This window comes from Cryptomeria japonica, chromosome 3 (assembly GCF_030272615.1).
Source record: "Cryptomeria japonica chromosome 3, Sugi_1.0, whole genome shotgun sequence".
Classification (NCBI taxonomy): Eukaryota; Viridiplantae; Streptophyta; class Pinopsida; order Cupressales; family Cupressaceae; genus Cryptomeria; species Cryptomeria japonica.
Genome location: NC_081407.1, coordinates 234,828,863 through 234,844,145, shown reverse-complemented (window position 1 = coordinate 234,844,145; position 15,283 = coordinate 234,828,863). Strand labels below are relative to the sequence as shown.

At 39.2% G+C, this 15,283-nt stretch overlaps 1 protein-coding gene across 2 annotated transcripts in view; it reads left to right on the top strand.

Annotated features, from left to right (window-relative positions):
* LOC131074404 (proline iminopeptidase) overlaps window positions 1-15,283 on the top strand; it is a 226,346-nt gene that overhangs the window by 84,222 nt on the left and 126,841 nt on the right. For both annotated transcript variants that reach the window (XM_058011031.2, XM_058011030.2), the window contains exons 3-6: window positions 2,506-2,604; window positions 2,713-2,823; window positions 2,993-3,055; window positions 3,247-3,340. In XM_058011031.2, coding sequence (XP_057867014.2) covers window positions 2,506-2,604; window positions 2,713-2,823; window positions 2,993-3,055; window positions 3,247-3,340 — 367 coding nt within the window. The remainder of the gene's footprint in view (window positions 1-2,505; window positions 2,605-2,712; window positions 2,824-2,992; window positions 3,056-3,246; window positions 3,341-15,283) is intronic.

Here is a 15,283-nt window from a genome sequence, read left to right as displayed (position 1 = left end):
AGGTTTTCAAGATGACATGAAAATGCTTATATTAGGAAAAAGTTTAAAAGGCCAAAGACATACAAGTATGCCTCAGGCCATAGACATTACAAGCTGGAACCAGGAAAATAGATTTGAACAGTGAAACCAGTGCAACTTAGCTGATAAAGGAAACATAAAACTTACTTGTAAAGAACTAGAGAAGTCTGCCCAGGAACCAAATAAGAAAAGCGAAAAGAAAAATGGTGGCACTCAAAAGGAGGCATCGTCCTTGTTATAATGAGAAAATACAGTAAGAAACCCCAGAGGCCATTTCATTGACTGTGCAGTCCTCACCTAAAGGGTAGTTTTGTAGAAGATACGTAGCTATACCTGCAAGCTTCCTATAGATTTTGCATAAAGAGTATAACATGTTTACATAAAAGAAACAATGTGTCGTATTGAAGTTTTGAACTTTAAGTTATGGCCTGCAAAAAGCTAAATCAATCAGCACAGGATGGGCCAAAATATTTGATTTTGACATTCAAGAATCATCTTAGAAAACATCTTCAATTAAACCTTCATACCAAAGAAACGGGACCCAGACTCGGCAAGGCCGACTCAGACTCAGACTTGGCTAGACTCGGCAAAGTGAAAAACTCAAGAAATTTAGAGATTTTTAAAGATTTAAAACTTGTTTCATGCACCCTTTATTAAATACACTTTAAAGACACAATAACATCATCAAACTCGGCTCATTTGATTACATACACAAGTATACATCAATCACATAAGCATAAACGCAAATTGTAGCTGAAGGAAATAACAAACATAGATATATAAATAATGTCAAATGTATACAATATTACAAAACTCATGGAATAAAAAATCCATGTCATTATATGATCATCATCAAATGTTCCATACAAATACCAAAGGTACATACATCTACAAGCCTATGGCTCAGAGGAGTATGCATCCCCCAGCCTTCCGAGGCGTCTGAGGTAGGCCCTAGATGATTCGACAGCCATAGCCTCTCCCCATGACACCATGCCAACCTCACCAACATCAGGAATATCTGTGTCACTATTTGCCTCTAGCTCTCCTGTATCTGCTTGTACTCTTTGCTCCTTTGCCATGGCTACAGCCTTAGCCTCTATATCTACCTGGTCGACCCAATCAGTGGACAATAAAGCAAAAAAAAAAACAACTTAAAAAAACTTTTAAAAATGTGTTTTTTGAATGCCCAGTGCCGACTGAGTTTGCACGACAGGACTCGCGAGTTTGGGCGATTTGAGTTAGCGAGTTGGGCGAGTTTGCCCCTGGACTTGGCCGAGTCCAAGTCTGAGTTTTTTGAACTCGTGGGGGGTGACTCGGACTTGGACTCGCCGAGTTTGGGTGATTCTAGGCGATTTCCGCTTCTCTGCTTCAGACACATAACTAAGGATATTACAACAGAGGTAACATGTGTGTATGTGTGTCAAAAAGAGTAAATGAACTAATTAATCAAGATCAGGAAGCAATAGTTTATATGAGAATGGTTACCCTCAAATTTGGTGAAAGAATCATTAATTGATTTTTGACATTAGAAATCAAGTGCAAAACCAGTATTAGACCTAGAGCACAAAGCAGCATTTCAAACAGTTCCATAAGGTTCACCACTTGATGCATCTATTGGAGCTTGATTCAAGCATTCCAAAACAATTGTTGTTTTACATAGAAGCTTCAGAGAATATGTGTTTGCTTCCAAAACAATGGACACCTGAATATTAACAAGCGCAAAAAATAAGCACATTTGTGACAACCAAAAGATAAAATGGGGTGTATCATGTATCACCAAACACATATCAAGAATCAAGATTAAAGAGAAAAGGTGCACCTGAGTATTGATAGAGGCTAATTTGTGGATGTGTACAAAGCCCCAACACATCTTGATAATCAGTTAACATGGTGGCCAATTCCTTGTCATCATCTGCTAGAAACAAAAAAGCAACTTCAAAAAGTAATCAATAGATCAAAATTCCCAACTAAAAAGTTCTTAATTGGCCTGAAAATAACAAGGCATTACTGCTTCAATAAATGATATCCAAAAATCCAGAAATCCCTATTCTCCAATAAAATTTAGCAAGACCATAAAAGCTTACCAGGAATAGCCTTGACAGAGAGTACAATATCATTTTATTAGAATTATCCGGGATTATATATATATGGAGTTCCACATACCTTTCTGCGCCTGATATTTGAGAGTTTCTAGTTGCATGTGGACACACCCTTTCCTTAAACTTAGCCTAGATGCTTGGTGTGTACAGTAATCTATTTACTTGAGGTATATGTTGGTTATCACACAACAGTGTTCTAGTTTGGGCATTAGTTGGATGTGATTATTTAGTAATTTGTGTTTGGTCTCAACTTTACCCATAGTCAATGGTTTCTACAAGTAGCTTTTCATCTCAATATTTTACTATTTTTTTGGTAACTTTATGGTTTGCTTAGTGTATACAGAGTTTTTGAGCAATATTGCTTAAATATATAGATTTACTTGTGCAGCCAGTTGTTTTTCTTCATGGGGGGCCTGGAGCTGGTACAGATGGCAGTAATAGAAGATTCTTTGATCCCAACTTTTTCCGTATTGTATTGTTTGATCAGGTATGCAGACGCATCATTTATTTTCTGGTTGAACATTATTGATCCTGTTACAGTTGGAGTTCTAGTTTCCTTGAAGTTTGCTGAGGCTGGATATAATCTTGCTTGCAGCGTGGTGCAGGCAAAAGCAGGCCACAAGCATGCTTAAAGGACAACACTACATGGGAACTTATCAAAGACATTGAAAAACTCAGGAAGCACTTGGATGTTGATAAGTGGCAGGTTGAAATGTTCTTTCCTAAATGAGTTGTGTTCTGTTCTCCCATGGTATCTAATCTGTTAGTAGTATCTGCTTTTTAGCTTTATTTTTGAAGACAAAATTCTGCTTTATGTGCATGCATTTATCTTCTTATTGTGTTCTAAGGAATGAAAAAACTGAAGAATCATTCAGGTTTTTGGAGGGTCATGGGGCAGTACTTTAGCTCTAGCGTATGCACAATCATATGCTGAACATGTGAGTATTGTTTCCGTTTTGTAATATTTTTCACAATGAATCATGGCTGAACATGTAAGTGTTGTTTCTGCCCTGTGACATTTTCATAATTAACTATAAATGAAAACTTAATGCAAATTTTCATGAGTAAGGAAGCTGTCATATTTCTCCTAAAAATCTCAATCATTCACTATAAATAGTATTTTATGTAGGTCACTGCAATGATCCTCCGAGGTATTTTCTTGTTGAGGAAGAAGGAGATTGACTGGTTTTATGAAGGGGGTGCTTCTGCAATATACCCTGATGGTAAGTTTCTGGTATAAATTTAATGGTTACATCTTTGAAAACTTTAAATGTGATGAAATTGCAAGGAGGAATTGATTTTCTTCAGTTCATAAAAATTAAAGTTTAGGGGATTGAAACTTTCATTCCAAATGACACTACTAATAAGAGAATAAGTGCTATGGAAGTATGGGGCATCCTAGGTTAAATTGTCATTGATCTTTTTTTTTGGATTTGAGCTAGTGTCACTTATGGGTCCAAAGCCTGCATCCGTTTATTAGATATTTGGGTTTGAACCCTGGCCATTAGGGAGACCTCTGAGATGCCACAACAGATTGACACCCCTCATGTATGCTACTGCAGCAGCTGTGCCCAGGATTGATGCTGTCCATTCAACTTGGGGAAATCTCCAACTTTAAACATGAATAGGGGTGTCCACTGCTATGAAAATTTTCTCTGTCTGTGAATGGTAGAAGTTGAATGCTGCTACTTCTACATATCCAGCAAAAGGGTTTGCCCTACCTGTCTGGGTGTTGGTTCAAAGGCTCATGTGACAGTTGGAACAGGACCCATGTTTAGAGGTCTCAATTAGGACAATTATAATATATGTAACAGTGGGAATCTTTCCCTAACTCAATCAAGGGATCATTTTATACCCATGTTTGTTAATGGTAATAACTCTAATAATGAACTAGCAGTAAGTACTTGATGTTTTTCTAATTTCCTGAATTCGCAACTACATCTGAGATATGTAAATCATTACTTTCTGCAGAAAAAAAAGGCATCAGGAGAACAGGTTTTGGTCTTTGTTCCTCTCAATCTTGCTGTTTGTGAATATAGTACCTTTTATCAGGAACCATTGAGAGGAAAGCGATGGTTGAAAAAATTGTTTGGATCAATGTGTATTTACCTCAAAATGATCCTAATTTTCAAACAGTAAGATGAGAATATGGAGCATATGATAATGAACTGAACATTTAATCTTGGATGTTTGTCTAAAATTAACTAGATAATGAAAAATTCTAATTAAATAGGCCCCTCTTACAGCCTATCATAGGAAGGTTAATTAGCCCATGGAAAATATCATATCTAACATTGGCCTATTTGTTGAGTGACAACATTCAGATTATCTTGATAACAATTTAAATTGACAATTAACAATCATCTAGGGGCATTGAGACCCATGAGAAACTAGTAGCAGGAGACCATTGTGTTTGCCACATACGGGCAAACGATTAAATGCAGAAAGTAAATGCACAGAACATAATGGAAATATATTAAATAACCAGTCTCTGTATTAATTCAACAGTCCATGTACATCAAGTGCTTATAACATTAAACCCAGATACGACTATCATGATGCCACTACGAAGGGAAGGTATGCAATATATAATACCCGAAGGGGTGCGACCAACCGTCGCGTCCAACTGCCCTTCGGGACGACTAACTAACTGACTGCCGTAACTCATTATTACCGACGACAACATAAACATAATATGACAACATAACATCATGATTATTCCCGACAACATCATCCCCCTCAAGAAAAGAAGTCGTCTCTGGATGACTTAATACAAAATAGAGATGACATTAAACAAAACCAAGGTAGAGAACTGCAGGAACTGCTAACGCTAGTCGAGCGTGGAACTCATACACCTGCCACGTCCTCACCTGAAAACCCGTTTTTGCTACCATCCGATGCTCAAGTGCCTCTTATACATCACAGTCCTCCTGTGCCTAAACCAAACTTGTCTGCAAAACACACTTTTCAGTCTCAGCCTCCACCAACTGCTACTCAAATGATACTGTCTCCCTAGCCAATTTGTCCTCGATAGCCACCCGCATTGCCCTCTCGGCATCCAACTCCTGGGTACGTTGAGCTAAGTCTCACTCTAGTATTGCCTCCAACCTGGTGGTCAACTCCTCCCGATCCCTCTGTGCATCCACCAAGGCAACCTCACGTCCAGCCGAGACATATTCTGAGTTCCTCAAAGCGTACCTTTCATGCCTGGAAGTGGCGACAACCTTCGGGCACAAAGGCTAGGAGACGCCTCAAATCCTCCATCACACTCCCCAAAGGTTGATAATTGAACTGAATAACTCCCTGGTGTCGTATGATTTCGCGTGCCTACAATGCCTTCCCTCAGACTCTGTTTGTTCGCAACCTCCACATCCGTCTCCCTCTACGGCTTATGGCTTCCCTGCCACTACTTAGCTTCAGGCCTCTTTCTCATAGTACGGGACAACGCACCACTTACCTTGCCTTCTCTGATGCCCTTCGCCCAACTCAAAAAGTGTATTGTAGCTCAAAAATAAATTGGGGGTCTGGGGCAACGCCCCAGTAGGGTCGAGGGGCAGTGCCCCTTGCGGGGTCTGGGGCAGCGCCCCAACAGGGTCGAGGGGCAGTGCCCCTCGTGGGGTCTTGGGGCAGCGCCCCAGTGATATTTTAAGATGCTAAAAACCTGCTTCTCCACTCTAAGTTTTCAGTGTCCTTGCTCCAGACTCCATCGAATGATTTTAAATCTAGTCACCATTTTTTTTTTTTTCACTTGCCATCACCACCCATCACCACTGTTTACCCCTGTCATGCTATGGTATTTTTCCTTTCACCCTCTTTTAAACCGCCGCTGTTGTCGCCGTGCTCCTTCAGGCCTACGAACTGTAATGTCCCGAGCCCGTACATAGGTTATTTGTCGTACGATGGAGTGGTCTATCGTACGGTGGCTGAGTCGTACCGCGACTAGGGTCACCCGAAGCTTGGTGCCGTACGGTGTCTGGGAAGGTCGTATGGTGGATGTTGTTTGGTCGTGCAGGTGTACGGTAGTGGCCGTACGACAGGTGAACACCCTCCGAGGCCAGTGACCTCCGTTGACGGCGGTCCATCGTACGGTGCCCCGCCGCACGGTGGTTCCGCCGTACGGTGTCCCACCGCACAGTGGTTCCACCACCACTTTTTTTTTTTTTTGTAATGTCCTCGATGGCACCCCGGCCATACAACCTCCCCGTACGGTCAACAACAACACTGACACCTCCAATCGTACGACCACCTTCCCGTGCGGTCAACACCCTTCTTACCGTACAGTCACCCCTCCATCGTACGGACAACATGACCAACTGTCCACATCGTACGGTCCTCCTTCCGCACGCCCAACGCAGAAAGTAAATGCACAGAACATAATGGAAATATATTAAATAACCAGTCTCTGTATTAACTCAACTGTCCATGTACATCAAGTGCTTATAACATTAAACCTAGATACGACTATCATGATGCCACTACGAAGGTAAGGTATGCAATATTTAATACCCGAAGGGGTGCGACTAACCGTCGCGTCCAATTGCCCTTCGAGATGGCTAACTAACTGACTGCCGTAACTCATTATTACCGACGACAACATAACATAAAGATTATTCCCGGCAACACATTGTAGTTAGTGAAATATATCTATTAGTTTTTTGTTAGTCGGCATAATTAGATTTCGGATGTAAGCAGTTGGTAGTTCTCAGAAACCATCAGCCACTTTATATATACTTATGTTGTAAATGAGAAAGGAGTCTGCATGCATGGAAGTTCCTTCAACTAATTCTGTCTAAAACATATGAATGAAATATATGAAGAAATCTTTGTGTAATTGCTACTATGAATTCTTTATAGTTTTTTGCATTCAATCAATTAGAATTAGGCAATAAACATTTGGTGCCATTGCCTACAAGAATCCTGGTAGAGTATGAAGAAAGGTTGCTGAAAATGGCAATACAATGGGGCAGCCAGCGGAAGAACCAGTACAATGAAACGGAAAAAAAGATGACCTCACATCAAGTTCTTATAAACCCTGTAGGACATATCTGTCAAGGAGCACGTACACAGGGAAGCCATTAGGAGACATATCCTATAGGACCTAATTGGAACAACTTGCAAGTAAACAAAGAAGTAGACCATCTTTTGAACCTCCTGCCAAGACTCCTTGTACGACATTTTATCATTTCACAAGATCTCCATGCAAAAAAGGAACAATAATAATGTCGTCAATAGATATTACAATGGTATGAGGAAATGAATGGATGGTCACGAGGCATTAGAGAAAAAAGTTAGAAGGTCCCTGAGAATAAGGGAACAAAGGGAACGAAGAAGACTGAAGGGAATAATTTAAGAAACTAAAGGGTTTTTGACCAAAAATTTGAGCCCATCTCAAAGTAGAAGCCAAAGCGTAAGTCATAGTTGGGAAGAATAAAAGACTTTCACAACCAAAGAATACACAAAGGTAGATTGGAAAGAGATAGCAGGGCACTTACCACTAACTAATGAACCATATGTGGATCTTGTCAATCAAGTTAAGAAAGCATTAATACAATCATCACTTCAAGAAGAAAAGTGTGAAGAAGAGTCCACAAACTCACTCTTAGATATATATGAGAACAACATCTGATCTATTGAGGAACTATTACTCATAGACGAGTTGATAGGTAGAGGATCTAAGCCTCAAACTTGAGGACAAGGGGAACAAAATCTGAGTGTGCAGAATGCTGAAAAAGGACAAATAAAGGGTTTTGTCATGGCTAAGAGTGCAATAGAAGCACCAAAACCTACGATCAAAACTACTAGATTCCAGGCATGAAGGTTGCATTTGGGAAAAAAGATGGTGGATCCCTTAGCATCTCTGAACATTGAGAGGTAGAAACTCCAAAAATTCACAAGGAATGGATTGAAGGATCGTGTATGACATTTTAAGATGTGTGAAACAATATGAATAGCCAACAGTCAGGATGATAGAGCCAACTAGTTAAGAGTGTTTCCAACAAATTTGAGGGGTATAGCAATAGATTCATACGTAGAGCTTGAAACAACGTCTAAAGCTATATGGGACTTACTGAAAAAAGAATTTGAAGAAGAATTCAACTTCTACGGGATGACAATAACATTGTAGCGGAAATCTGCAATATGAACTAGTGAAAGCGTGAAAATGTGAGAGCTTACAATTGTTGGCTCAAGGAACTTGTAAAATTGGAAAACCAATTGGCTGATGGTCTAAAATAGTGGTGTTTTATTGAAAGGCTACTTTTCATTGAGGAAAAAGATGAATGTAGTACCACCCTCCTCCTATGCTGATGCTTATAATTGAGAAATGAACATAGAAAGAAAGGATAAAACATCCTCTCAAGGGAAGAGGAAGACATGAGAAGATGAAAGTACAAAAGATAGTAATAATAAATCTAAAAATGTCCAAGCCTTGAGGAAGGATATTTTGAGGATGATTAAAGAATTGAAAGTTAAAAAAGAAGCCACTTAAGAAAAAAAGGAGCTATGGTGCACAAAATGCAAAAATGAGGGTCATGATAAAACGAATTGTCATGTCCCGTCAAATTGAGGATAAAGGCCTTGTGACTTATTTGGTTAAAAGTTTTATTTTTATAGAGAATTAATTATAAGCTCTGTATATTTCCTGAGACAGCATCTGGGATCCACCAGCTTGAAACAAATGCTTCAGATTTTCAGTAATTGTTCACCAATGAAATATTTTATAAGAACATAAAAGCCAATTTCATGTCTCCTTGAGGAAGTCCCTGCCTTCAGCAGACAACCCACAGAGGATGTCAGAACAGGGTTAGATTTGGTTCCCTTATACTTGCATTAAACATTATGATGCTATGTCAGGATAGCATTAGTTAATGGGCAAACACTATATTAAGAAGGATAACGAAGGCATAAAAGACAATGATTCCATATTAGTGAAGGCATATTAAGTCAGCCAGCAATTATCAAATAAAGGTTGTGAGTATATTTCCAAGGGGCAGCGATTAATCTAAAATAGTGATTATGATTAATATCAAAAGGCAGCGATTTTCTAGAAATTAAAATATAATCTAGTTTTGAACAGAAAGAGTTGTGATTCTCCCAAGGGGTAAAATATTGAAGAGTGTAATACCCCAATTTTGAAATATAGTTTAATAATAAAAAATAATAATAAGATTAAAATACTAAAATATAAAAGAATATAATTAAAATTAATGAATGGTCAAAAGGCATGAAATGATATGTTGTGACTCCCCCAAATAGGAGGTATAAAAGGGAGAAGAGAATTCATTTGAAGGGGGGATAATCGGGGAATTAGAAGTGCAGATCTGATTTAAATAAGAAATGCAGATCTGATTGCTAAAGGTTGTGTCCCTTTCAAAGGGCAGAAATAATGAAGAGTTGCACTCTTTCAAAGGGTGCTAATGGTGAAAGGGTGTCTCTTGTCAAAGGGCATACATGATGAAGAGGTGTGACCTGTCGCTCACATTGACAGATATAAAGGAAAGGAATCAAAAGCCTCCAGTGATGTCTCCATTGATCATTGAGAGAAGAAATAAAAGCAAGGAAAAGCCATTTTTAAGGAAACAGAGAAAAACATCAGAGTAGACTTCAGCCAGGCATTGAGGGCACCAAGCAAGAAGGAGATAACAAGTATGGAATCTGCTCTGAACTTGCACAGCGAACCATTGGAAGAAGACAGTAAAATCATAATGGGAGATAAGGAGGTTTGCACAACTATTCTTTGGTAAAAGAAATACAATTTGGGAAGGGGACATTACACGAATTGTCCTAAGAATTTATTTTGTGACCATTACCAAGTTCTTGGACATTCTATAAAAAAATGTTTGTACAATCTAAAAACAAGAAACACATTGGGGAACTACAAACCATTACATTGCCATTTATTAAACAAAATATTATTTATTCTTATTGGCAAAACTGCTGCCAACATCAACCCCCCCAAAAAAGAAGTCTTCTAGACGATGAAACAAAAATGGGGTTGATGAACTCCAACATCTACTAAGAAGTAGAGTGAGAGGATGTCCTTGGAGTGGCTCAGGACGTTGGCTTGGGTGCACCACGAAAGAGCCGTAGATCTCACTCTGCTACCTTCTCCTTCTCCCATACTACTCTCACCATCTGTACGGCCTCCATCAAGTCCTTGGTACTTCCGAGCTCTCCAATCATTTCTACCAAACGTTCCTCCATCTCTTTGAGCTGTACCTCCTTCCTTGCTTTGATTGACCTCTCTTGCTCCAGTTGCACCTCCAAGGCCACTTTCCGCTCCCTCTTGGCGGTGATCTGTCTTTGCTATTGCACCAACTCTTCCTGAGAGGCTGTTGCTTGCTCTACTGCGACCACTCTTTCAGCCTCGGCCTCACTGACGTAGTGGGCTGCCTTCTACAATCGGAAAAATGTGTCCTAAAACACGCTCTTCATACTGTGGAGGGTGTCTATCATACTGTTGATGTGTTTTTTAGGCACATGCAAACACAAAATAAAATACCATAGGTATCTTATCCCTTCTTGAATAAAATCTCTCGGATGTTGAAGATTAGCTTAAGGATCACCCAAAAAGACTCCAAGGTTCATATATGTAGGATCACTACGTGTGGATAAGCTTAGTTGGTCGTTGTGATTGCTGTTTCATCAAGGGGCATTTATAGTTTGAAAAGATCTCATGAAGGGGTTTGCAGATGATATGCAATGAGGTTCCTTCCTAAGGTTACTGAATGATTATCAAAAAATGGCAAAAGATAGGGGTTTAGGGAAGTTCTAAGCTATTCTAAAACGAATGAATGAAGGATGACACAAGTGAAATCCAACTAGTTATAGCATCGCCATAGCTTGAACAACTCCACTAGAACTAGTGCAATCTTCTAAGGATGTTTAGAGATTTTCAAATCACTACTAATCATAGACACCATTAGTTGAATGTATATCAATGATTGAGCAATAATCGAACTTAAACAATTTAAAGAGTTCCAGTTGACCACACAAGGCTCGCCTACCATCAGCAAGAAAGCTAGTGGTATGGATAATGAGTTTCACAATATATCAAGTACAACATTCCATCATTTAATCTAAACACTAAAACTAACACCAAAGATTGACTTGAGAAGATAAAGAACCATGCAACGAGCTTCAAGGATTGAGCAAAAACACCATAACTTCAATGTTTTATTGATCCAATAGCCAAATAACAACAATTCTTCAAGTCTTTCTCTTGTCAATATTCTAATACTAGTACTCTCTCTTCTCTTCTCTTCTCTAATGCTATTGTTATTGCTATTGCTATTAACCATTACAAATGAAATGAGTGGAGTTTATATAAGACTCCCAAATACAATGAAAGGTCGAGATCAGATGAAGATCAAGGGCCAAGATCTTGCCACCTAAACCCTAATTCGGGTTTGATACAAATGAAAACCCTATCAAGATAATCATTATCATGAATCAACCAATAAGACGACAACATGAACAGACATGGAAATTGAGGAAGCATCCTCCAATAGGAAAATGAAATGCCAAGTGAAATCACAACAAACTTTCCTCTAGAATTTTGTTCCCTTTCTCTTTTTCCTTTTTGGCATATTCAATGAATCTGGACGTCATACTCTCAACTTCAGAAATTGGAATCTTAGGTAGATTCTTCATTCATTCTTCTAGGTGGATTACTTCATCAAAGGCTGCAAGAAGTGTTATCTCCCATCCATGCTCAAGTTCTTTTGTCATATCAATAAGGAACATAGTGGCATACATAAGATCCAAATGTTTTTCTGTGATCGGTCTACCTTCTTCCTGAAAGATAACTTTTATCCCGTCCTCCAATTCTTGAATGTCCACATCTGTTTCAATTTCTTTCCTTTTGTCAAGAACGATGCACATCACCTCAATTATCTTGTCATGAATAGGATGGACGGTATCTTCAACTTGACTATATTTGTTACTAATGTCTTCAAAAAGGAGTTTCTTCATTTGAAGCAAAGTCGACCACTGTAAAAAATTAGGAGTTGATTCCTTTCTAATTACCCCTTCTTGTGCCAATATCTGTCTAGGTGTTTTCCTTATTGCTTGTAATACTGGAATGGTGACGTCCTTATCATGAGTGAAGGCATCAACTGTCACCATGAGGTTATGAATTATCTCAAGAACTCGAATGGCTCTACCAAGTATTTTCATCATATTGCTTACAAATTCATTAGCCATTGTGAAGGATTTGCTGACCCATGCCTCTAGAAGTTGTGCTGAGTTCCTCATTTTCTCCATATGATCAACTGACTTTGTAGGAGGCAAGGGAGGTGGTGTGGCTGCCGGACTTTGATGCATCAATGATTGCTGAAATTGTTGGACATAGTTCCTCCATGCATTTACCTCCTTTTCTAACCTTTTGTTCTTCTCTATTTCGGCCTTTAGCTTCTCATTGACCACCTTCACGGAGTTGGTTGCTTCCTCCATGGCTTGCTCAGAAGTAAGTGGACCTAAGTCAAATGTTTCCAAATCATATTCATCTGCCATAATCTCATCCTCATATTTATCTACTGCTGGAGTGGCAATTTGTATCTTTCTGGAGCCTGCATCATCTCTTATTATTTTAGACATCTTTGGAGCTTTCTTTCTCTCAATGACTTCTTGAGGTCCGTTTAGAAGACTTTCTAAATCAAATGCTTGTTCTTCTTCTTCCTCTATTACCTCTTTGGTAAGTCTCTCTTTGAGCCATTTGGGGATAGAAGATCTTCCTTCTTTTACTTGCACTTCTTTGGGCAATGGCTCATTCCTGGGAGGGGAAGTTACTTCATTATTGTCTCCTTGTTCTTCATTATCACAAATCTGGATGTGAAGGGCTGGATTCGATGATTCTTGTGGCATTTTTCCTTTATCTTGCCTATCATTCCTGTCATTTTGTATTGTAGACTCCATTGATTCATCTATTTCATGGACCATGCCTTCATCTATTCTTGGATCTTTGCCTTGATTTTCTTTCTCGTGTCTAGAAGAAGCGCTAGGAGGCTGATCGGAATTTGTCTTTTGCTTCTTCTTGGATGCTTCTTTCTTTTTTTGTTCATTCTTCCTTTTTGATCCTTTGGAATGAGAGGTGCTCTCACTGACACTTGCCCTTTCTTCTTCTTCTGTCCTTGTCTCCAAATTGAATGTCATTGTCACATCTTGCTCCTTCAATTTCTGATGTTGAATGTCTAGCCATCTTCGTGTGCAAGTTAAAACTTGATTCATCAATTCCCTTAAATCTGTGACTTCCTTTTCATCCCAATTAATCTTTATTCCTTTATCCTCCATCTCATAGGTAGATTGGATATATCTACCACTATCTTGTGCTTGATCGACCACTCTATAGATTTTGCATTTCTTGATGAGATCAAGAGGCAGCCGGGAGTGCATCTTCTTCTTTATCTCTAAGTCATCTTGTGCGTTCATCAAAAAATCTTCTACTTGAAACACATGCTTATGCTTTCTTCCAGCCATTTCTTCTACATTACCATAGGGATCAAAATTATCTCTAGAAGCAAATGGTGTAAACAAATAGAGAGATAACTTTGGCTCGGCATATTCAGCTACTTGGAGGGAAGGACAAACTTCTATGGAATTCCCAAGTGAAATGGAATTAGTGATGACACCTCCATGTTTGTACCTCGATGACTTGGTACATGCTAACAATTGTCTTGCCACCTGAAGAAGTACTATCTTGTCTGTGGGATAATGTGGCAACATATAAGGAGGAGAAGGACATCCTTGGACCCTTATGTATGTGAATTTGGGAAATTGAATAAACCATGCACCATATTGTTTGACAATTGCTTGTGCCTCCAAAGACAAATCTTTGATGGATCCCACCTTGTAGAGTTCTGGTGATGTGCATTGCGAAAGTATCATTGATTATTCTATAGTGTTGTTTAGGTGGGTGATGCAATATTTCATAAGAATCACAAACCCTTATCTCTCCGGGCCCTCTTCCAACTCTGCCTCTATGTGGTAGCCGTGCATATTCATAACTCCTTGCTAGGGAATATATGACATATGAGCTCATGTAGAATGACTTGGTAGGAATTAACCTTCTCAATTGTACATCTAGGCAATTACTAATGATTCTTGCCCAATTGATCATTCCTTTCCATTGAATAATTATTTGAATGAAGAAGAACATCCATTTATCAAAACAAAAAGCTTGAGGAGCACCTATTACTTGACCAAGCAAGGTGATCAAATCCCTGAATTCCTCTTGGAAGTCAATTCGGTATGGCCCATTAGGTATGTTGTTCAGGCGAGGTCTACACTTTTGCAACCAATCCCTATTGATGATTGATAGGCATGCATCAGGATCATCTTCATAAATCGATTTGGCTCCTTTTAAACTTCTATAGATCATGTCCCTCTGTTTTGGTAGATGGAAGGCTTCACTTATGGCCTTTTCTGATAGGTAGGCAAGAACGGTTCCATCCTCGGCCACAATTGTCCTTGAGTGTGAATCATAGTGCTTGGCGCATTCAATCATTAGTTCATGACATCTAATTGCAGGAGGGAAGTCGGCTGCCTTGATGATGCCACTTTCTATTATCCTCTTGGCTATAGGTGATGGTTTGCCAATGTATGGTGCCTCACGAAACTTCTTCACATTGAAGTTCCCAAGATTTGTATCCCCAATGTTGCTCCACCGGGACGTAATCTTGGTCTCCAAGTCATCGTTCTTCTGATCTTCTTTGATGAGAGCCTGCCTTGAGGTAGATCCTCTTGTCTTGGGCACTGCCATCATTCACCTATGAGAGATGCTCAAGTTAGGGTCTTGACAAGGTTATGAAAATTAATGACTTTGAGCTTGCAAAACCCTAGAAATGAAGATGAAGTACTAATTTAAACCAGTCCTACATTCTAACGATTCTAATTGAATGCTTCATAAGACTAACCTAACTTTGAACATGTATCTTAACTTGAATGAATTATGCTTTTCGGCCTTTAATCAGACCTGATTTTAATCTTAAATGCAGTCCTTACCTCTGATTTTGACAATTACCTTTCAATCAAAGGACTGACACTACTTAATGAAATCGCTGTTTGGAATGCAATTCTGATGTCTAAGGCAAATCAGGGCTGCTTATGTGAATTCGCTATATGGCAGGCTCCTAGCTGAATAAATCTGCTTCCTCTTGATCAATTCAGGT